The sequence below is a fragment of the Colias philodice genome, chromosome 11 (assembly GCF_061535455.1).
Source record: "Colias philodice isolate Cphi_HAF_F1 chromosome 11, ilColPhil1 Martin Lab GWU primary, whole genome shotgun sequence".
In the NCBI taxonomy this organism is placed as follows: domain Eukaryota; kingdom Metazoa; phylum Arthropoda; class Insecta; order Lepidoptera; family Pieridae; genus Colias; species Colias philodice.
The window spans coordinates 13,160,435-13,185,084 of record NC_143096.1 but is presented as its reverse complement, the minus strand read 5'-3'; the positions used below and the strand labels follow the sequence as shown (position 1 = coordinate 13,185,084).

The following is a 24,650-nucleotide window of genomic DNA, read 5'->3' as shown; positions in this document are numbered from 1 at the left end:
GACTGTGCCTTTCTCCTCACTCCTTTAACTTTATTGATCTTTATTTTAAATTAGTTACATTTCAAGTTTTAAAATTTATTTTAAAATATACTAGCTTTCCGCCCGCGTTTTTAAAGAAAATCCCGCACAGTTCCCGTTCACGTGGGATTTCCGGTATAAAACCTATCCTATGTGTGTATGTACAAAATTTCATTGTAATCGGTTCAGCAATGAAAGAGAAGGTTATCCATTCTCGCATAATTTCGCATTTATTATATTCGTAGGATTAAACAAATAATGTATTCAACTGAAATTTATGATTAATTTTGTTTTTTTTTATTATTTAAAATGCAAAAAATTTGCAAAATGAATTCACGATTTTATCGATGGAAGCACATCCCATCACTATCACCTTCTATCTATCTAAATACGTACTTATAGTAAAAATGGTGCCATGACTATGTTGAAACGTAGCTTGTAGTCTATAGCTATCTCATTCTTTCATACGACGTTTTCTTTAGATAGAGAGAAACAAATATATGTAAATTGTATACGCTCGATACAAGTACTCTATAGGTTTATTCCTCTGAGCAGTGACCAGTCTGGTCACGGACGCATGGTGATTTTAATTATTATTTTTGAAGTGAAAAACGAGTGTTTTAGTTTAATTTGTTATTTTATGAAAAGACAATTGACTAAAGATAACATGGCTTGTGTTGCTTACGGCTGTAAAAGCCGTAGTAATGTGAAATCGGACGAAGATAGAAATTTGTCATTTCACAGGTTAGTGTTTTGATCATTTTTTTTGTTAATTGTATGATAAATAAGTTAATTTACCTTATTTTCTTAATCATCTATGTTTTATCTAACCGTAATCATTGAAATGAAATCATAATCAGCTTAGTTTTTATAAAAAATGCAAAATATAACTTCCATAGTGTTGTGCAATTATCGATACTTGAGTAGGAACGAAGTACTTCATTGATAATGACTGCTTTAGGTTAGGAGAAAAAAAAGGTATTTAAGTATGGATTTTATTGTTATTTGCAGGTTTCTGGCTTGAGAACAATTAAAAGATGTTTGAGTTAAAGCTATAGCACAGGAAAAATTGGAAGCCTTCAAAACATTCTCGGCCTTGTTCAAATCATTTCGAATCAGACGGGAAGAAAAGTAAAGTGATTTGCAGAGATGCTGTGCCACAAGTTTAAGGTGGCATCTATTTTAAATAATAAATATTGTAATTTGGTAATTAAGTATCGAAATAAAATGTTGTTAAAAAAATAAATGTTTATTTGTTTTATTTGAAGCAATTTATTTTAAACTTGTACCAATTTTTTCCTGTGGGAATGAGTTATTTTCCTGTGGTAAATTGTAGCTTATATGTTATTCTGATGTTTAAACTATATAATTGTAAAGTTCCATAAAAACTCATTCAGTAGTTTTTACGTGAAAGAGTATCAAAATATGTCCATTCTTATATATTTTTGCTTTTATAATATTAGTAGGATACGACTATTGATTTGTAAAAAGATCAACTAGGTGGAAGTCAGATTCGCGCACGAAGGGTTCCGTATAATTCTATGAATGAATCTATGAAAACAGGAAAAAATACGTACCTTTTTACGAAACCATAAAAACAACCTAAACCGAAATAACTACCTAATAATATTTTTTTATAAATACCACTACCATACAATGCAAGGCAGTCAATACGCATCGTAAATGAATAATTCCAAATTAAACGAATCTTAAAATTTGAAATTACCTATCCATAATTCAAAATTAAACGAATCTTAAATTATCTTCAAGCAATTTTATAACTTAATTTTTTTATTTATCGATATTTTAGTATTCGATAAAGTAAAGGCAAGCACTACCTTTTTAGAACAAAAAGTGGCTACATGTGGATTTGAACGCCAAGCAGATAACAGTGTGTTGTCTCTTTCTATCGCATTAATTAGGGTATTGAATAAAAGAGAGCCACTATATAAGAAACGTTCAATTAATTGTTACTTCTCCAGGCTTGTTATTTGCTCCGAGAACCACAGAGTCAAACTAAATTGTAGTCTCTACTCTCTATGCTTGTATATAGATAATGTTAAGCGCCTTATTCACGGTCCATTTGGCTGTACGTCCCGCTAAGGTCATACACGATGCACGACGCAAAACGACAGTGAATAGTATTGACGTACGTCAATAATTATTATTATTATGTTGCTGGATGTGCACGACCAATTTTTCGTCCAGCGAGCTCCCCCACCACCGCGAACATAGTGCAGATGGACAGTGAATAGCGCGGACGTACGTCAGATCGGTCCTGCATCGTGCGTGCTCGATCGTGAATAGGCTTGCTGTACAGCAGAAAAAAAGGTTTTGATAATGCAGGTGACATTTTCACACACGTCCTCTCATAAACTTCGTTCGATTTAAGGGTCACACTATACGAGCGATTTTCCCGCCGCGGGAATCCGCTTCTGAACCACACTAGTCACAATTTAATATGAAAGTTGTATGCTGCATACTACACTGCGCGGTTTCCCGTCGCGGTTCACAGGCAGGACAAATACGACCGCCGCATGCAGCGTCAAACCGCCGCTGATAAACGGCACTTTAAACTACATGGGCGGTTTCCCGCTACGTTACGTCATTCGGCGCGGGACCTTGGCGCTCGCTCGTGATGTTCAAATGAACAGAAGACAGCGATAAACCACGTCCCGTGTAGTTTGATGGTCTGCGGCAGCTATGGCGAGCGGATTCCCGCGGCGGGAAAACCGCTCGTATAGTATGACCCTAAATGCCATGCACGATAGCGCATCAAGCGCGCACGATAGTGAGTATGATACATCCAGCACCGCAGCCTTGAGCTGGCGTACAGCGGGGATGGACCGTGAATAAGGCGCTTTAATTTACACGCCACAGCACAGTTTAATGCACATTGCAAAGTTGCAAGCACATTGTATACATTGTCTGTCTTCTCTGCAGTCTGCACTTTCTCAGTTCCCTTACTATAAAAAAACTCTACGATTTAGGTGGTATCCAGAAAATTATAATACTTACAGTGAATCATACAATAAATATTTTGATGCTGATGAAACTAATTAATTTGAGTAGGTAATATTTATTTCGTTATCTTGCTAACTTGAGTATAGTAAAAGTTGTAATTAACCAGTAATAATTAACAACCACCTATACCGGGTGTAATCGTTAAGTGTGCACAGGCGATTATTCCGGAACTATAACAGTTGACAAAAAACTTTAAACCGATATTGAAAGTACTATAACTAATGAGTAAAATGACAATAATAACTTTTTAAAAATAAAACGAGTAATATCCAAAAATCTTACATGAAACGCTCCCATACATTTAGTATGAAATATGACTATTCAAAAAATTTAATATGAAAGGTTTTGATTTTTAAGCTATTGCATAGCTTCTATCGCGGGCCTTAAGCGCGGGGACCGAATCCAGAAATTTAGTAACGAAAAACCTCACCAACCTCACGTGTGCTTCCGCCATAAACAAGGCTAGACATTTAAAATGAGGGCGTGTGTGTCAGAAGTGAAACTTCTTTGACAGGAATCAAATATATCAAAATCCTGTCTTTACTCCATGACGTGACGTGGTTTTCAATATCTAAGTATACAGATACACAGACGGTGGACATCGAATTTGTTTTTAGGGTTCCATAGTCCAACAAGGAACCCTTATAACTTCATAAGATCCTATCTTGAGATGAATACCTTTGAAATTGTAAATAGATAAAAACATACACTTTTTGTTTGTCTCCAGGCCGTATCTCATAGACCGTGATAGCTAGAAAGCTGAAATTTTCACAAAATATTATGATGTATTTCCGTTTTCGCCATAACAACAATAATAATTAATACCAAAAATAAAAAAAAAAACATACATATTAAGGGGTCCCTATAGTACGGAACCCTTCGTGCGTTTAGCTCAGTCTACTCAGTGTCCCCTTAAGACAGTTTCAACTTAACTCTATGAATAATTAATAATTAATTGTACAAATATAATATTATGTTTTGTGAGTGAGAACAAATTTAAACTTTTTCTAAGAACTTATTTCGTAACAGTAATCAAGTGGAAATACCTGTGGGAAATACGATTGGAAAAAATTTCTAAAATCATGTTTTAATCATGGTTTTAATAATATATTATTAAAACTTGTTTTTTAAATTTCTTAATATAAGATAAATATAATTTAACTAGCGGTCCCCCCCGGCTTCGCCCGTGGTACCTACATGTTTAAACTATCCATTCTCTCAAGTTGAATCGAACTGCACATGGTGTGCGAATTTTATTATAATCGGTTAAGTTGTTTAGGAGTCCATTGAGGACAAACATTGTGACACGAGATTTATATATATTAAGATTCACAACCTCCGTGATAGTAAGGTGATAATAATTATTTGCAAGAAGATTATTTGGCTTTATTCTGTTCTGCTCTGTGTCTGTATAAGCTTTTTGACAAATATTTGTCAACTGTCAAATGGATTTGACGTATCAAGTTGACGTTTTCATTCTTTCTTGTTGAAATTTGTGTCCAACATGGTGAGTTAGATTCAAAACTTACGAATTTAATCCATTTAAATCAAGAATTTGACTATAAATTTGGTTTTTAAAATAAAACCCACATCATGGTGTGTTGACTATTGTTTATGTGAATATATTATTTTCAGAATTGTTTCAATATTTTTCATTTTTAGATCATGTAAATTTGTGTTTTGAAAGTGTCAAGTAAACTCTGTACATCAATAATGCTCTGATCTTTTGTTACAATATCTAAATGTGCATTCGTCGCATTGTTTTAAACAAATTTATAGGGTCGGATCGTGAAGTAAATGCATTTTCGGTTGATCTTGGAGGTTAATGTTTATGTTATGTTTAGGCACGCGGACCGAAGAAACACTTGAAGCGTTTAAATGCGCCTAAAGCATGGATGTTGGACAAACTGGGGGGTGTGTACGCACCTCGGCCCTCCACCGGTCCGCACAAACTGCGTGAATGTTTACCGCTAGTGATCTTTCTGCGGAACCGGCTAAAATACGCGCTCACCGGAAATGAAGTGCTCAAAATCGTGAAGCAACGTCTCATCAAAGTTGATGGAAAAGTTCGCACAGATCCCACATATCCAGCTGGTTTTATGGGTAAGTTTATGTCTACCTTATGAGGAATCTGATATGAACCGAGTAACTGAGAGCACTCAGGAGAATTTTGCTTTTCTAACGTGGCATTCATTATGACTATTATATTATAGCAACAAACATTATATTATAGCAAATTCTGGAATTTTTCTAAAAAGGAAAGATTTGATGAACTTGTTATTTATAAATATGTACATTTTTTCTATGTGTAACCCATACAAAAGATAAACACCCTACTAACAAAGTCGCAGTCTATTCCAACCATCATTAAGAATCAAGATTATACACAAGCTAAAATGATTCCATATTATGTTTCAGATGTTGTATCTATTGAGAAGACAAACGAGTTATTCCGTCTCATCTATGATGTTAAGGGTCGTTTCACGATTCACAGGATTACCCCAGAAGAAGCCAAGGTATGGTTTTCTTATTATTTAAATATAAAAATATGCTCAAGTAGGAAAAGGTTGCTCTAAAGTACATTACCAATATTTGATAGCTATGCACTTTTTTCTTGATACAATTGACTGGAAACATAAATTATGTTGATAGTTTGCAATAGTCAACAAGATATTTTTAGTATTATAATGTCCATTAGTATGTCTGTCCATGGTTTAGGTAAAACAAACCAATGGTACATGACATTCGAACCTGTAGTGGGATTTAATGGTTACACAAATTCAGTTCAATACCTATTGATCATTTTCCTACCATCAACCCACCTGGGTGTGCAGAAAGTGCCCTGCAATTCACAACCATGTAATGTTATTTTGATGAATAGTTTAACCTTATAATATGATAATTTTGACGAGCATTGCAAATGAAGTTCCAAGCATTTGTTATAGGGGTAAAATGACTAAATGTCGCTGTGATGGGCCCTCTTCACAACGGGTAAAGTTAGGCGAGTAAAGGGAATCACAGTTTAGTATGGGGCCTAAATATTTGATCGGCCGTCATTGTAGATTCACAATCGCCGTAATGGCGGCCAACATCGACAATCATTTATTGGGCTAATGCTGGCCAGTGTGTGGAGGTCCCATGGCACGTAGTGTAGTGTACAATAGAGTTGTGTGTTGCAGTACAAGCTGTGCAAGGTGCGGCAGGTGGGCACGGGCCCCAAGGGCGTGCCGTTCCTGGTGACGCACGACGGGCGCACCATCCGCTACCCCGACCCACTCATCAAGGTCAACGACTCCATCCAACTGGACATCGCCACCACCAAGATCATGGACTACATCAAGTTTGAGTCCGGTACAACATCTTTTGTGTTTATCCTCCAAATTAATATTATAATTTACATAATTATTTTATATTAGTACATATTAGATTGATTACCACATTTATAAGTATCCATAATTATACTCAATTCATTTCTATAAGATAATAAGAATTTGGTATTGAGTTTATAATTCCGAAATAAAAAAATTGTTTTGTTTGTAGAGATTGTTTAATCTAAAAATGAACGCCCTTCCACTAAACTTCATTGTTTCAATGTGTGAGGACAAATAATTACTGAACCACTTTTATATGTGTGCGCGCGGCGATTCTACTGCAAACTTTGACTTTCGCGCACTGATTTGTCAACTAATCGGGCGATCAGTTCAGGTGCCTAGCATTGTATGGCGGGGAGAGTGCGCTATGTACGGAATGACACGTCCGTTCTGTCGTGCATCGCGTCATTTATGCACTAGTTGGCCAACTGGTCCTGTCGTTCGGGCATGGACAGGACTGGAGGACTGAACGACCAATGAGGCAGACCAATTTGTGTGTATTGCGTCTATACACGTACTTTGAATGTGAGCGTAAACACAGTGGAGGGGCGTTCATTTTTAGATTAGACAATCTATACTGTTACGAGTAAATGTGATTGATAAATTATGGATCTAACACATTTAATATTAATATAAAGAATTCATTTCCTTTAAACTCGATTTTGATTATAAATTTAAAAAGAATAGAAAAAATTCAATCACGAGGCGGGACACGAACCCGCATGCTTTCGCGCCAAACCGGGGCGGATGCCTGACCAACTCGGCCACTCGTGACTCGCTGAATCGCGAATTTTTTCTATTCTTTATAAATTTATTTATAAATCATTTGAATGCCATAAAACCAAAAATATCAAATTAAATTTTGATTATATGTAATACTAGTAAATCAGTGACAATACAATAATTTCATGATTAGGCGTGTTTTTAGTTTCGTAAACTGTATCAATTATTAAAAGATTTATTTTCTAAAATAGAATAGATAAAAAGAGATCTGCAACTATTTATAATAAAATTAATAATAAAAAATAAAATTATTCCTTTTTTATTATTAATTTTATTAGCAACTAGCAACTTCTTTCAATCACTTGGTGGCAGATTCATTGCAGGAGGTGACTTTAATGCCAAGCATTCGCTTTGGGGCTCCAGGCTTAGCCTTCCTAGAGGACGAGAGCTGCTCAAATGCATTAAAAAACTAAATATGAATGTGGTATCGTCTGGTCAACCGACCTACTGGCCAAATGATAAGAGAAAAATCCCAGACGTTATAGACTTTTGTGTCAGCCAGGGAATTGCAAAGAACATCATATCGTGTGAGAGTTGCTGGGACCTATCTTCCGATCACTCTCCGATCATTGTAGAATTGCGTACAAGCCCTAAAGAATGCATCAGGAAATGCGTTCTGCATAACAATAGAACTGACTGGTCACTATTCAGGGAACTCACAGATCAAGCATTCCAAGAATCAGTTCGTCTAAAATCGAAGGAGGATATAACAGAAGCGGTGCTTTACTTCACCAAGTGTGTGCAAAATGCAGCTTGGTCATCGACCCCACCTCTACCATCTAGAAATCAGGATACCCATGTAGCAAAACATATATTTGAAAAAATAATTAATAAAAGGAGACTACGAAAACGCTGGCAAACAACCAGAGACCCTATTGCGAAAAAACAGCTCAATCACGCTAGCAGACAACTGAAGCGTACTTTGGAGAAAGATAGAAATGATGGTTTCCACAACTACCTCACCGGCCTGGATGCCACTGTTTCCTCGGATTATTCTTTATGGAAAGCCACCCGGAAACTAAAACGGCCCATTAATGTATCGCATCCTATAAGAAAATTAGATGGTACATGGGCACGGACGGACGAAGAGAAAGCCAAAACCTTTTCGGAACATCTCTCAATTGTATTCACTCCTCACCCATATGACGGCACACCAGAAGATGCAGTAGAAATTACTAACCGCTTAAGCAGTCCAAAAGGTACGCAGGATATGTCTATTAAATTTACCAAATCTGAGGTTTCCCAGACTATAAAAAAATCTGACCCAAATAAGGCCCCAGGATACGACCTTATCACAAATCGTATACTCAAAGAACTACCTGAATCTGGCATAATCTTCCTTACGTCATTATTTAATGCAATGACAAGAATGCAGTTCTTTCCTTTGGAGTGGAAGGTCGCACAAATCATAATGCTGCTGAAGCCAGAGAAACAACCTGAGGAAGCAAAATCATATAGGCCCATAAGCCTGCTACCTACTCCATCTAAGATATACGAGTCCCTGCTATTGCAACGCATCCTGCCGATACTCAAAGAAAAGGAGCTAATTCCCGATCACCAGTTTGGATTTCGCAGTAAGCATGCTACCATCGACCAAGTGCATAGACTAACAAAACATATCATGGAATCATTAGAAAGTAAATCCTACTGCGCCAGTGCATTCCTAGATATATCTCAAGCGTTCGACCGGGTGTGGCATGAAGGATTGCTATTCAAACTAAAAAACGGGCTACCAGACTACCTTTACAGAATATTAGAATCATTCCTCCAGCAGCGCCATTTCATAGTGCAACAAGGAGATGCACTGTCAGATCTTTGCCCTATAAAAGCAGGAGTTCCGCAAGGCAGCGTACTTGGACCCATACTATACCTTCTTTTCACTGCGGATCTACCGACATCTGAATCTTTGGTTACTGGAACTTTTGCTGATGATACCGCTCTATTAGCTACACATAACAACCCAAAAATAGCCTCAGAAATACTCCAACAAGGCCTAAATGAGATATCCCTCTGGCTTAAAAAGTGGCGGATAAAAGCGAATGAAACAAAGTCAGTAAACGTAACATTTACCTTACGAAGAGACTCTTGTCCTCCAGTCACGCTGAACAACATTCCTATCCCCCAGGCAGATCATGTGAGATACCTTGGGCTGCATTTGGACAAAAGGCTTACCTGGAAAAAACATATCTTCACCAAGAGGAAACAACTTGGCATCCAAACGCGCAAACTATTCTGGCTGATTGGACGAAAGTCGCAACTGTCCCTAGAAAATAAAATGATTTTATACAAGGCTATACTCAAGCCCATCTGGACATATGGCATACAACTGTGGGGAACTGCCTCCCATTCAAACATAGAAATCATCCAAAGATTTCAAAATAAAACACTACGCATGATAACCAATGCACCCTGGTTCGTGCCTAACGATCTATTACATCGTGACCTACGCATGCCCACTGTAAAGCAAGAAATTGTACGCTATACTAGAGCGTACAAAGAGCGTATAGATCAACACCCAAATTCACTGGCCCGGTCACTCATGTCCAATGCGCGACGCTTAAAGCGCAAAATACCCCAAGACTTCGTACAATCACAGTAAACACAGATACTGTTGAAACAATAAGGATGTGACACAGGTCACATGCTGTGCGCGCCAGCATTATAAGCACCAACCAGTATACTGCTGAATGTCCCCCAAGGAGACAGATTGCAGTAAAAGAAGGAACAAAAAAAAAAAAAAAAAATTATTCCTTAATAATATAATATTAATTTTATAATAGAAAATAATATTAATTTTATAATAGAAAGTATAAACTGTGGCATAAGTGCTTAGTATTAGTGTTGGTGGTAAAAGTGAAAAGATATTGATCCTATTTACTAAGCGACAAGTGATACCTGACAGCGTAGTTGTGGCTCGCTGACCTTGTAAATAGTTTGAAGTTAGTGACAAGCTACACCAACAACTAATCACTTAGTTACTACGCTCGTGTAAATTGGGCAAAGTAACTAAGTGATTAGTTGCAATTGCTCAGCAATGAACATTTTCATATAAAATCAATTTTAAAGATTAAAATAATAGGTATTTGTTTTTAAAAATGTGAAGGAAAGAAGTTTGGCGTTCACAAAGTAATAGTAATGGTATGGCATCAGGTAACCTGTGCATGATCACGGGCGGCCGCAACTTGGGGCGAGTGGGCACCATCGTGTCCCGCGAGCGGCACCCCGGCTCCTTCGACATCGTGCACATCAAGGACTCCACCGGACACACCTTCGCCACAAGGTGAGCACTGTCCATGCCTTGCATCTCACTTTATACTCGCTATATTATTTTATTGCAAATATTGTCCATTATTTGTCAGTCACAACATTATTATTTGAAAGTCAATAGTTTGAACTCGTCCAATCGTTAGCTCCAAACGATTGATACATAAAGCGACATTGGTTGTCTGGATTGATACTTATATTCAATAGATGTTAAAAATACAAACATTTCATATAAGCTACAATTTAATAATCAGAAAACTTAATAAATAGAGAACCCCTTTACGCGTTTAACCGTTCATATTCACAACTAATAAAGGACCTCTCTTTACTATTTAAAACAACAGCGTACATTATGCGCGCATGGCCGAATGCATGTTACCCATTTGTACTCCTTATAGCAATCTTACCGAGTCGAATCATCCGCAGTAAGCGTTCTTACAGATGAACGGCAAGTTGTGAACGGCAGAGGCTACTTCAGCCGTCGCTACATGTCGACGGCAGGCAAAAACGGATGCCGTCAAACGACATATTGTGGCGACGGCTGAAGTAGCCTCTGCCGTTCGTGTGTAAGAACTGTAGTGAACGCGTCGCGTTGCAGGCTGAACAACGTGTTCATCATCGGCAAGGGCACGAAGGCGTACATCTCGCTGCCGCGCGGGAAGGGCATCCGCCTCACCATCGCGGAGGAGCGCGACAAGCGCATCGCCGCCAAGGTCGCCGCGCACTAGCCCCCCTAGCCCTAACAATAAACGTTAACCACACGCCCGCCTTTCATTGATACACCCCCTCAGCCGCCTTTATACCGCAGATTGCTGAATAGTTCCTACGTAGTACGTAGTCTATACTATCAAAATGTATTTTAGAGAAAATGTTCCGAAGATACAGGACCGATTTTTATTGTTTTCTGTTATAAAAAAAAATCTAAATATTTATTCTACAAAGCTTTCAAGAAGCTTTTTTTTTCTATCTTTCACAAAGAAAATTTGTTATGCATAAAATTATTTACGTATTAGTACTTTTTTTTTAAGTGGGGAAATCTTGTATAGACAAAGCAAGCTTGCAAAGTATTATAATACAAGATGACAACATCCTACTGGTCGATTCAACGGCCTGTAGGTGTTTTTATGATGAAATTAATTTCAAAATGCCAGGAAAAGTATAGCCACCAATTTCTAGAGCAAATAAAATAAATATTTGTCCCGGTACGTAGTACAAATGAGTCCGGGCGCCCGCCGAACAGTAATTAAGGCGTTACCCGGCAATTTCGACTATGTTCAACCTCTATAAAGTCTGGTACAACATAAAGCACAATACCGAAAAAAATATATAAAATAGGATGGTCTTTGATCTTTAATTGCTCGCGAGGAATTTTTTCCAAAGTTAATAGATTTCTAGAAAAAAAATGTGCCGTGGTCATCGATTTTTCCGCAAATACTCTATAAACTTCGTAACCTGCTGACTTAGAGCTCTGAAAATTTTATGTTTAATAAATTATCAGTTACACAACAATCCCTGACGAGGATTTTTTGTTTCACTGATTGGTATCTTTTTAAATACAAAATGCGAGGAAAAAAGAAGGTGCAGCGGGAGAGGTTTGAGATCCGTCAAGTATGGTCAAGGTTATTAGCGCATGTATAAGCTTTAACTTCAAATGTAAGAGGTTTTTGTGAAACCAACATAAAAGCAGCGTTAGCTACTATTATGTAAGTATTCTGTAATAAAAGTTAAAATACCTATTTACACATATGACGAAGTTCCGTACCTAATTGTAACCTTACCTAACCTACAATAATATGATCTACTATCGCCCGGTTAAACTAATTTTTAAAAATTGTCTGCCTGTAACAACTAGGCTATTTTGACATTTTTATACACAGAAGATTCTCTTTACTTGTACATTCGTATAGATTAATATGCCATGCTTCATGCATAATTTACATACTCCGCAATATTTTTTTTATTTTTATCTTTAACGTAGGTATTGGTTCTTAAAATATTTTTGTCGAATCCGTACAAATTTACTATACAAAATCAAATGACCAAATTTACCCCGGCAATTGTCGGAAAATAAAAATAAATTCCGACTTTGTGACCACCATTTTTGTACGGTGTCATACTGTTTCAATACTGCTTTAATCATTATTCCGCAACGCCGTACAAAAATCATGGAGACAAGGGGAAAAAATCTCTACCTGTACTTTCGAATTCTCATCTGCACTCAGGTGGACAGCTTACAAGTGACAGCATAGTGCTGAATCTTATTATTTTATGCTCTTATATCGTTCTAGATAGGTCATCTGGTGGTTGTCACTTGTCACCAAATGACCCATAAATTTTTCAACATGGGCCTGCCGCCTGTAGTCTATAGTCTCTCCCGACTGATTTTCTTTACTACAGAACTTATCAAATCACTTAAAGTTATCTAGTGATTTAAATCTATACTTAATCCATATTATAAAGCTGAAAAGTTTGTTCGTTTGTTTGCTAATCTCGGGAACTACTGGTCCGGTTTGAAAAATTCTTTCGATGTTAGATAGCCCATTCATTGAGGAAGGAAGGCTATATACGTAATATTATCTCGCTAAGACCAATAGGAGCGGACAGGCGCGGTCCCAGTCTGAAATTTTGGGGGGGGTCACAAGGCTGGAAAGGTATGCTACCCCACCCCCCCATGGATTCATAATTCGCAAGGGATTAATAACAGTTTTAAACGGAACTTTAGGTGTGCAAGTGACTCCGATACGCATTTGGCCAGTTTTTTTTTAAATATTTTGTACAGTATAAGATTTTTTTCTAATTTATCGAGTACGATTTTGGGGGGGGTCATGTCCCCCGTGACCACCCCCCTGGGACCGCGCCTGGGAGCGGAGCGCTGCGGGTAAAACCGCGGAGCACAGCTATATTTCAACATAAAAAAGACGGAGACGAGAAAATAGTTACGAAGTAGGTAAGCACGTATATAAACTACATTTTTGGGTTCAGGAAACCTTAGTTTTCGTCTATTTATTCAAAATAAAACAACACAATTACTTATTAAGTATTTACTTTTACGCAACAAAAATATAACATTCAAATATCATATACATCACAATTTTTATCTAAATTGTCATCTAAAGTATTTTGCACGGGGTCACAGCGCGGGGCTATGTGCGTGAGGAGGGCGAGGGGGGTCGGGGAGCGCGTGGTGCGCGCGCAGGTGGCGCTGCAGGTCGCGGCGGCGCGCGAGCGCCTTGCCGCACAGCGCGCAGGCGTGCGGCGCGCGGGCCGGCGCGGCGGCGTGCAGGCGCACGTGCTTGTTGAGGTTGCTGGGGTCGCCGAACGCGCGCAGGCAGTGCCGGCAGCGCAGCGGCTTGTAGCCCGTGTGCGTGCGGATGTGGATCTTGAGCCCGTACTTGCGCGAGTACAGCTTGCCGCAGTACAGGCACACGTGGCCGTCGCGCGAGCGGCCCCACGCCGCCGCCAGCGCCTCCAGCTCGGCGGGCGACGTCACCGGCGCGGCCGACACGCGCGCCCAGCCCAGCGCCGCCCGCGCTTCGTGTGCTTGCAGAATTCCGATACACTTCGACCAAAACGTCCTCTGGTCGAATTGCTGACATTTGAGGAATAAATGCACTTTCAGCGGGTTGGGCTGTTCAAATTCTGCTCCACATTCGTGACAAACGTAATTTTTCTTATCTGAAATGTTCGGTCCATATTAATAAAACATTCTAAAATTTGAATGAACAATAATAATCTACTAACGATTTCTGGGCGATGACACAAAAAAACAGCGTCTACTTTGGATAGAGTGCGGGGCAGTCGCAACAGTCTCATGAATCATGATGGTAATTTCGGAGAGATAAATGTCATCCTTCATGGGACACTGTGCGTAAACTGGTCCATTCAAAGCGACAGGTTTACGCATAAGGACAACTGATAATAATTAGTATTTTTAATATTTACTAGCATTAGAGCCATTTTAATAGGCAACATTTGACAGTTCAACAAAATTCAACAACATAACCTAGTAACGACGACATATAGAATAACATGATATTTCGTTTAGTTAGAACTGCACATTTGCTTAACTTTTTTCAATTACGATTAAGTACATATTTATAATAATAATGACCGATACAAGTAATTTTAAGATTTGATTTTATCTACTTACTGATAAACCATTCTAAACTTATTAAACAACTAGCTGTGCCCGCGACTTCGTCCGCGTGGAATAGTGACTGCATAGTAGTTACTACTTAACACACAATTATTGAGTAAACACGTCTTGAAACACGTACTATCATATACAACTAAATTATAAGTACTTACACATTATTATAAAGTTAAGAAATAAAATAAATAATAACACAAAAGAACTGTTAGTAAAATTTATTACTAAACTGACCTATAAAACTTAGGTACAGAAGAGTTCAAAATTTCCAGGATGTGGAAATTTTGCAGAACCGATTTTGATCTAAGCCATGTCTAATCATACCTATATATTATGTACATACCTTTCGTTTGGTACTCCATTTGGATTATTTATCCCCACCATCACCCCTAAGGTGCCCTATATGTAATAAACAGATTAACCAACTTTGATAAAACATGACTAATTGTAATTCACACGTCATTTGATATGCCGCTTGATTATATTATTTGACCACATTCGATAATTCATTCCCACTTTTACCGCTATAAATCAATAAATGGATGAACCGATTTTGATTAAATATGCCTCATTATACTTATTACTTCTCACGTCAGGTCATGCCCTTTCATTTGACATGCCACTTGGGTATATTATTTGACAACTTTTATTCCCACTTTTATACCTCTAACCAATAAATGGATGAACCAATTTTGATAAAATATTTCTTATATTATTATATATGTCTTTACATATGTCTTACACGTCATGTCTTTACACGTCATGTCTTTCATTAGATAAGTCACTTGAGTATATTTGATAAAATTTATTTATTTATTCCCACTTTTACCCCTATATCAAATAAATGAATGAACCGATTTTGATAACATTGGACTACTTAATTGTTTCTGACAGGTCGTCTTTTTTCATTTGATATATCACTTGGGTATAACAGACAGCATTCGTTTTTCTCATTCCCACTTTTGCCCTACATATAATTATTGGATGAACCGATTTTGATTAAATATGCCTCATTATACTTCTCACGTCAGGTCATGCCCTTTCATTTGATATGCCACTTGGGTATATTCGACAACTTTTATTCCCACTTTTATACCTACATATTATATCCAATAAATGGATGAACCAATTTTGATAAAATATTATGTCTTATTGTACTTTACACGTCATTCCTTTCATTAGATACGTGACTTGAGTATATTTGATAAAATTTATTTATTTATTCCCACTTTAACCCCTATATCAAATAAATTGATGAACCGATTTCGATATAATTTGACTAATTGTTTCTGACATGTCGTCTATTTTCATTTGATATATCACTTGGGTATAACCTATATTAACAACCTACATTAACAACTAACATTCGTTTTTATTACACGCTTTATATTAGCTTCACCTGTATGTTTGTAACCGACTTCTTTGGGCGCGATTTTGACCCACTTTTAACGGCCAGATTTCGTTCAAACTTTGTAGATTTATTGAGGACCGATGACAATACACTAATTTGATAAAATTTTCTATTTTTAAGTTCGGTTTTCTATAAAAAGCGTGTTTTTTTAGTTTTTTAAACTATTATTATTTTCATTCCCACTTACCCCTATATAATATAATAAACAACTAATGTAACAAAAAAACGCATCTAATTCGTATTACCCGTTAGCGAGCTACGGTGGCACAGACAGATACGCAAACACACATAGCGGACATAACACCCCTCTTTTTGCGTCGGGGGTTAAAAATATAATACCTACGACATAACTTCAAAGACCTTTTATATAGAAAATTTACCTAGAAGTAACCATAATGCTATTTGTGCAAAAATCTAAATAAAGGTCCTTTGACCCCCCCTACTACCCCCTCAGCATAACCCACCCAGCACCCCCCCCCCACGCTTGGGGACTTTCGATATGATCATCTGGACATGTCAAGGAATAACTTTAGCGTATAATTTACGTAATAAAGTAATTCATGTATAGAATGCCTTAGCACAGAATACATAATAGTAGCTAAACGCTACAGAACGGACACTCTCCGCCTCCCGCCAAAATTAAACTTACCTCACCCCCGCGCGATCAGACATAAAATGGGCCATATTTTTCTGCAAGGACGATACGCAACGAAGATTGACAACATTAATCAAATTGACAAAGTAATTTTATTATTTTGGATTTGTGATTATCGTTTTTCGTAGAAAATGGTTAGATATTGTGCTGTTTACGGATGTATTTCATCAGAAAAACGCGAATTTTTTTTTACGCTAGTCACAAAATATGTGCCAACCATAAAGCCTTAACACACACATTTGCAGTCTCTACAGTGTGACTGTCAAAACGATCATTTTGTATGGAGTGTCCGGGGTGTGGCCTTAGCAAATGTTCGCTGTGATTACTTAAATGGTCATAACTTTTTTATTTATGAACCGATTAACATGAAATAAACACTAAACGTTAAATGAAGCTCACCACAATATATTAGTGAAAACCGCATCTAAATCGGATAAGCCGTTTCTGAGATTAGCGTGTTCAAACATACAGACAAACAGACAAACAGACAAACAGACAAAAATTTTTTTAACAACAGTTTTGGGTTTGGGATCGATTTAGTAATAACCCCTGCTATTTCTTTTTTACATATTTTCAGTGTACAGACACCACTTTTCTAGAATTTTATTATATGTATTGATGATGATGATGATTTCTGATTTAAAGAACTGACGTCGCTACAATTTTGTGTCAATAAACCTTTTTTCTTTTTAAATACCAGAGACGTTACTCTAAAAATTGAAATCTGACATCTAGAATCGAATGCATTGATTACTTGTGAATAAAAAAATCATCATAAATTAATAAATGCGTTGTGTTTTTTAATTATGTATTATACTTGTCTTATTTTGCTCCTTAAATTTACAAAAGAAAGTATATTACTGGGAATGCGAATCCCTGGATTCGTCTGATGAATTTTAAAATTGACATGTGTTTCGAGTTCGATTGACAAATGTTTCAAGTCCGTATCGATTAATTCACTTTAATCGATGTTTTTAAGCAGGTTACCTCTCTTTGAGGATAAAATTGATAGACGTCAATTAATGTTGCCTATTAAATTGGCTCTGTCATCTAATTGTTTAAAACAAATAAATAAAGTGTGTGCGTGTAACCTTTACGCGCGATTGAAGTAAAACGCACATGTCAATATAACCTTGTTATTGAATATTATAAAATGTCGCAATTGTCAGAAAATTTATTTTTAATTTACTTATTTTAAAAGTAATAAATAAACAAGTATATTTAGAGATTTTCAAAAAATTTTGCAATTTAAAATAATGTTTTTAAAACTGTTGAATTTTTCATTCACTTTGCTAAGTATTCACAATTGATCCGTTTGAAAATTTGAAAATAAATAATCCTAATGGATTATGATATTTGCCACTAGCTGGCGTATAAGTCAAGAAGCGTGTAGTATATGACATATACTTACAACCAATCAGAATTATTATTTTTAAATGGCGGAAACTACACAGCGTTACTTCCGTCAGAAAAAAAATCTGAGTTACTCTCTAGTCGCGCCTAAAGAAGTTTTACTTCAATAATATAGGTACCTACCTAAAATAATAAGGATTAGTTTGTCGACGGATTATCAATCTAAAATTTTATTTTATTTTTGAAGTAAAACTTCTTTAGGCGCGACTAGAGAGTAACTCAGATTTTTTTTCTGACGGAAGTAACGCTGTGTAGTTTCCGCCATTTAAAAATAATAATTCTGATTGGTTGTAAGTATATGTCATATACTACACGCTTCTTGACTTATACGCCAGCTAGTGGCAAATATCATAATCCATTAGGATTATTTATTTTCAAATTTTCAAACGGATCAATTGTGAATACTTAGCAAAGTGAATGAAAAATTCAACAGTTTTAAAAACATTATTTTAAATTGCAAAATTTTTTGAAAATCTCTAAATATACTTGTTTATTTATTACTTTTAAAATAAGTAAATTAAAAATAAATTTTCTGACAATTGCGACATTTTATAATATTCAATAACAAGGTTATATTGACATGTGCGTTTTACTTCAATCGCGCGTAAAGGTTACACGCACACACTTTATTTTATTTTATTTGTATAAGAATTAAGAACATAACAGTCATACATGCTTTCATATAAATAAGTTCTAAAATTCATAGACCACACAACATGTTCTATTATTAAGAAAAAAAAGAAAAACCACATATAAAAAAAAAACAAGCCTCACGCAAATGAACAGCTACCTAATCTATCTACCTATATAATAACAAAAATAATAAATAAAGCCCACATTTCATTACAAACTTAGAAAACTAAATACATAATGTTAATTACTCATAGGTTACACATTACGTACATAAAATGATCCTGGGGATGCTGCTGCTGTTTAATTAAAACTAAGCTGCTAAGATAATATGATTTATTGCTATGCTGTAATGAGAGTTACACACGTACGCGGCTCGCGACGTTTTAATGTGAACTAATGCTACATAGGTAGGTATATGTAAATGAAAATGCTGTGATATACAAAAAATGATGATGCGCTTTGTACGGTTGCACCGTACAATTTCTATAATTATTTCAAGAACATTGAAAAATATCGATGTTTAATAATTTATGATTATAAAATTTAGCTGCTCTTTTTAAAAAAAAATTCTTGGCGTAATTTGTATTACAGGGAGTGCCTTCAAACGGTTACCTATTTTAATCTCGAATTTTAATATTCCGAATATCATAATCCAGAAAACGTTTGGACATTTTTTCATAACCCCGAATTTTAAAATTTCGAAGTTTTGTTTGCCATATAACTAATCGCAACTCCGAATTTCATTTGCCCATTTCTTTATTTGTACGACGTTTTTCAATCCAGACGAATGAGTTCCAGACATACGAAATCTAAATGCACAAAATCCAGATGACCGTAATCCATATGCACGAAAGCCAGATTTTTAAAACACAAATTTTTGAAATACAGTTAATTGATATCCAGACAAACAATGTCCAGATTTTTGAAATTCAAATAAACTATATCCAGCAAAACGTAATCCTTCCAGGGGGTCACAGTTCAAACCTAACCTAACCTACTGAGTCGAATTTGACACTTAAACCTTTCTGTAATGGGCAAGTAAAACAATAGCGAGTCGGTTCTGGCACTCGCCGGCCGCTGCTGCGGCACGCTCGCTTCGCTCGCTCGGCTCGTGCATGGGGGGTCGCAGTTCAAACCTAACCTAACCTACTGAGTCGAATTTGACACTTAAACCTTTCTGTAATGGGCAAGTAAAACAATAGCGAGTCGGTTCTGGCACTCGCCGGCCGCTGCCGCGGCACGCTCGCTTCGCTCGCTCGGCTCGTGCATGGGGGGTCACAGTTCAAACCTAACCTAACCTACTGAGTCGAATTTGATACTTAAACCTTTCTGTAATAGGCAAGTAAAACAATAGCGAGTCAGTTAAAGCGTCGTAGTTCAAACCTAACCTACTGAGTCGACTTTGACACTAAAACCGGTCTGTAATGGACAAGTAAAACAATAAATTTACTGACAATGTTTATTTATAGTAAAGGTATAATCACGATTATATGGGAACCAAATAAAAAGATTATGAAAATTTGGCAATAGTTTATTTGGAAAATGGTACGATGGGAAACAAAAAAAAGTATTTTGAGAATCTGGTAAAATGAGATCTGTATATTATGAGAATACGGGAAACAAAAAAATACTTTTTAAAAATCTGGTTTTGGTGCATCTGGAAATTGATTCATCTGGGAAATTAAAAAAGGAATTTTAAAAATTTGTCATTCATTACATCTGTCTTTTAAAAGTTCTAACAACCGTTTTCGGGGTTTTAAGATTCGGGTAATAGAAATTCGAGTTTTTAATAGGTTACCACTTCAAACGTGTATCTGCAACGTGAGGAAATTCTGGGAACTCTTAATTTTATTTTTTCCAATAACAAGCCTGAATCAGTTATATGCAATGTATGATCTAATAAAGATGCTAGAACATATTATTTGATATTAGATATAGGTTTTTTTTCGTTACAATAAGCAAACTTTATAATAAATATTGTAGGTAAGAGGTGTCACTCACCAGTAATGTTCCGCAGCGTGAGGAAGGGCATGTCGAGCAGCGCTAGCGTGGTCTCGTGGAACCAAAGCGTGAGGTCGGCGTGCGGCGGCGCGTCTGCCAGCAGGCGCAGGCGCAGGCGCGCGGGCGCGGCGGGCGCGGGCTCCAGCAGCAGGCCCGCCGCCGGGCCCGCCGCCGCCAGCGCCGCGCCGCGCGCCGCCCGCGCTGCGCCGCCGCGGCACGTCAGCTGCCCCACGGCGTCCAGCTCCACGTACACCTGCGCGACGTAGTAACTCTATACACACACAACTGTCTAACGAGATATTATCTGCTGCGAAATGTACGTGTCTCCATAAAATTTGCACTAAACTACTATAATATCGGGTGAAACAAATAGCTACAAGAGTTGCTACTTACGTTATCGTGAGTGGAGTCAAGGACGGCTTCCGCGAGGTCTTCGAGAGAGAAGGTGTCGGAGACGCAGCCGCGCCTCAGACCGCGCCGCGTGAGCACCCGTGAGCGCCGATCCATCGCGCGAGGTGGCCGGGCCGGCGCAGGCGCGGGGACAGTGCGCCGGCCGGGACGAGACACGTGTTATATAACTGAGAGGGCGGAGGGTGCGAGGGCTGTCGCCAAATTCGGCGGAACACCCTCCGCAAATCCGTCCGCTATTAAACAATTGTTATTGAATACCGTCCGACCTCACCCTGCACCGGCGCCCCTCCCACATTTTGCCACTTGTCTGCTGAACCGCTAATGCCGCAATTTTTCACGCCTTAGCGAAGGCAGAAACCCAGAAATAAATCTTTGCATCTATTATATCTTCTAGATTCCTTACTTATATTTATATTTGTCATCAAGTTGTATCACCTAATAAATAGATCTATCACCACGAAATATTTTCGTTCTCAAATAAACAAAAATTGTTCCCAGGTATGAATTATCAAATTAATATTAATTTATGTGTAAAATAAGAGTTCGATAACCAATAAAATTATATTGCATTACATGAATATAAACTTCGTTCTTATAATAACAGTTTTGTTACTTAATAGCTCTGTGCTCAGAATGGTAGATCTGTCACCAAATAAATCGATTATCGATCCCTGACTGCGACTCTTTTTTATTTGATATTTTGTTACCAATACAGTAGTAACATTTTATTTCGTTCAGATATTAAATTAATAGTATTCGTTACCAATTTAATACATCAATTTATAATTTTAATGAAAAAATGATCAATTTACTATTCTGTCTTTCTAATTATCTAATTTCTATCTTTAATTAAGTGTTTTATCTACTATTCTGCTAGCCATAAGCCAGCTATTTTAAACCAGCGCTGATTGTTCAGTGGTAATTATTTTAAACAATAAATATTGATTATTTTGACTTTAATTGTTTTATTTACTACTCTGCTAAAAATTTTATTTAAATATAATTTATATACAGGGTGTAATCGTTAAGTGTGCACAAGCGATTATTCCGTAACTATTGCAGATATCAAAAAACTTTAAACTGATATCGAAAGAACTTAACCTAATGAGTAAAATGGCCATAATAATTTTTTAAAAATAAAACGAGAAATAACCAAAAATGTTACATTAAACGCTCCCATACAATTTATTTCCCATACATTTTGTATTCATAGTAGATTTTCGAAGTGACGTCCTCATTGTGCAATACAATGAGGAGCTCTATTTACAGTTTCTAAATGAACTTCCCTCCAAATTTGCGAAGTAATTAAAGCAGAAAACCAAAAAAACAAAAAAAAAGCTAAAATCTTTCATATTAAATGTATAGGTTGATCCAAAAGTAATGATAATTGGGTATTTCCTGTGCACATAAAAATATAAAATAAATGTTTTATGCTTGCTCATGTTATCACTAAGTTATCACAAAAAAATTATATCTACAGGCCACGTTTCCAAGTATTAACATTAATTTTAATGTGAACAGTGCGAGCCAGAATGTTTCCCGACGAAAAGAAGAAACAACGATTCGACATTTAGAGGGTGAATTTCTAAATTTTTAATGAGATCAGGATAATTTTTTGTCACGATTTGTGACCATGGGCGTTACCTGGGTTCACCATGTTTATGCTGAAACCAAGAAACAATCAATGGCCTGGATGCGAGCTTCCAAAGTGACGGTGAAGATTTTCAAAGTGAAAATTAGTGGGATAGATTAAAGCCGTAGTTTTTTGGGACGCTGAAGAAATGTGGAATATTTTAAGAAGGTAGCCACTACTACACAGGGCTCTTACTACACAGACCAAATTAAAAGATTGCGGGTAGGTTAGTAAGAAAAAGAGACATGGCAAACTTCGGTCTTGAATGTTGGTTCACCAAGACAACGCACCAGATCACAAAGCGTCAGTTGCGATGGCTGCCAATCAAAAATCGGCATTGAAAATGCTTGAACACCCACCCTGTTTGTAAGATCTAGCTCCTAGTTAATTCTATCTCTTACCTCGGCACAAGAAACACCGTCGATACAAGAAATTTTAAGACGACAGCGAAGTGATGGCCGATTTTGAGGGGTTTTTGTAGATGAAGTCAAAGTTTTTTTTTTTATAAGTTAAGGAAAAAAAATATCGAAGTATATTATCTAGTTAGAAGACTATCTAGAGAAATACATAATTATTTTAACTGTAATGACCTTGTTTAATATTGATTATCATTACTTTTGGATCAACCCATGTACATGGGATATTCATATCTCATACTAAATGTATGGGAGGGTTTAAAGTTAATTTTTTAGATATTTCTCGTATTATTTTTAAAAATTTATTATGGCCATTTTACTCATTAGGTTAAGTACTTTCGATATCAGTTTAAAGTTTTTTGATATCTGTAATAGTTACGGAATAATCGCCTGTGCACACTTAACGATTACACCCTGTATACTACCAGTGGAAATTTAGAACCTTGGTAGTCTAGTTAAGTAGCAGAATCTTTTGGTTGAAACGATCATGACAACCCTAATTTTTTATTTGAACTTAATGCAATTTTCTAGTAACATAATATGATTTATTGGTGATCTCTTTAAATTAGTTTGCTTAAATACTTATTAGGACACACCTATTATAATACATACAAAAACATTTATTTGGTACTAGACCTTATATCTCAGGATTTTAGGTGATTTATTGTGGAACTGATTTTGCATTGTTTGGTGACTACATTTTGGTGACAGATCTACTATTTTGAGGACAAACCCTATTATTTAAGAAACACAAAACTAATTAAATTGGTGATAGCTTAAATGATACCCGTTAAAAATTCGTTGTCTGTAAAGTCAGTTTACTGACGATAGTTGAACGTGACAACGTCCGATTGTGCTTCTTTGTCGCTCGTTCCGCGCTCTCGCTTGCACTTCAAGCCTTACATGGAACGCCTCAGAGCGAGGTAACGCCGCATGAGTCATGTTTTTTCGTGCGTGCAACCGGCTCTATCGAATTATAAGACGTTGTCACGTCAAAAAATATCACTACTAAAATATCCAAGTGGATTAATTCTAGGTAATTAGGTATTTTAGGGTGTTTTTCCACAAATAATGTGCGAGGATATAGAATCGCTTCAAACGCTAAACGCTTCATACCTACTTCAAACTAAATGATGCGATATGAGTGGTTCTTTGCAAACACATTCGCTACACATCCTCGCACATTATTGGTGGAAAAGTTCAGTTCAGCAACATTTTTTAGCTTTGTAAAACACAGAAAAAAGAGCTTACTGCTTAATAAGAACATCTTCCAAAAAAAAAACCGTTCAAACTTAACTCAATATCTCTCTATAAACTCTTATAGAGAGAGTCTTGTAGCTATAGATATACAATATTTTTATAATGAATTAGTTAGTTATGATTATTTTTAAAGTTATTATATTATATTATTTACCTGTGTAACAAAGGTGTAACATGAACCAATCACCGAAGTCAACGAAACATAAA

The 24,650-nt window shown here is 36.7% G+C and overlaps 2 protein-coding genes and 1 long non-coding RNA gene across 4 annotated transcripts in view; 2 read left to right on the top strand and 1 right to left on the bottom strand.

The window, feature by feature from the left end:
* The first annotated feature begins 574 nt into the window (after window positions 1-574).
* The window catches only part of LOC149484961 (uncharacterized), a 208,542-nt gene continuing 184,466 nt past the window's right edge, over window positions 575-24,650 (top strand). The window contains exons 1-2 of the long non-coding RNA XR_016316328.1: window positions 575-762; window positions 1,030-1,445. This is a non-coding gene — a long non-coding RNA (uncharacterized LOC149484961). The remainder of the gene's footprint in view (window positions 763-1,029; window positions 1,446-24,650) is intronic.
* On the top strand, window positions 4,406-11,221 carry RpS4 (ribosomal protein S4). 2 transcript variants are annotated; one of them, XM_089701169.1, is made up of 6 exons: window positions 4,406-4,549; window positions 4,887-5,145; window positions 5,461-5,558; window positions 6,222-6,393; window positions 10,347-10,476; window positions 11,059-11,221. In XM_089701169.1, exons 1-6 carry the CDS (start codon window positions 4,547-4,549, stop codon window positions 11,186-11,188), a joined length of 792 nt encoding a protein of 263 aa, XP_089557295.1. In that variant the 5' UTR covers window positions 4,406-4,546; the 3' UTR covers window positions 11,189-11,221. The 2 variants fall into 2 exon arrangements, with proteins under 2 accessions (XP_089557295.1, XP_089557296.1); XM_089701170.1 differs by having other exon boundaries at window positions 4,506-4,638.
* Window positions 13,507-21,230, bottom strand: LOC149484968 (uncharacterized). The gene is made up of 3 exons (XM_089700827.1): window positions 21,117-21,230; window positions 20,724-20,994; window positions 13,507-14,135 (listed from the first exon to the last, which is right to left on the bottom strand). Exons 1-3 carry the CDS (start codon window positions 21,228-21,230, stop codon window positions 13,591-13,593), a joined length of 930 nt encoding a protein of 309 aa, XP_089556953.1. The 3' UTR covers window positions 13,507-13,590.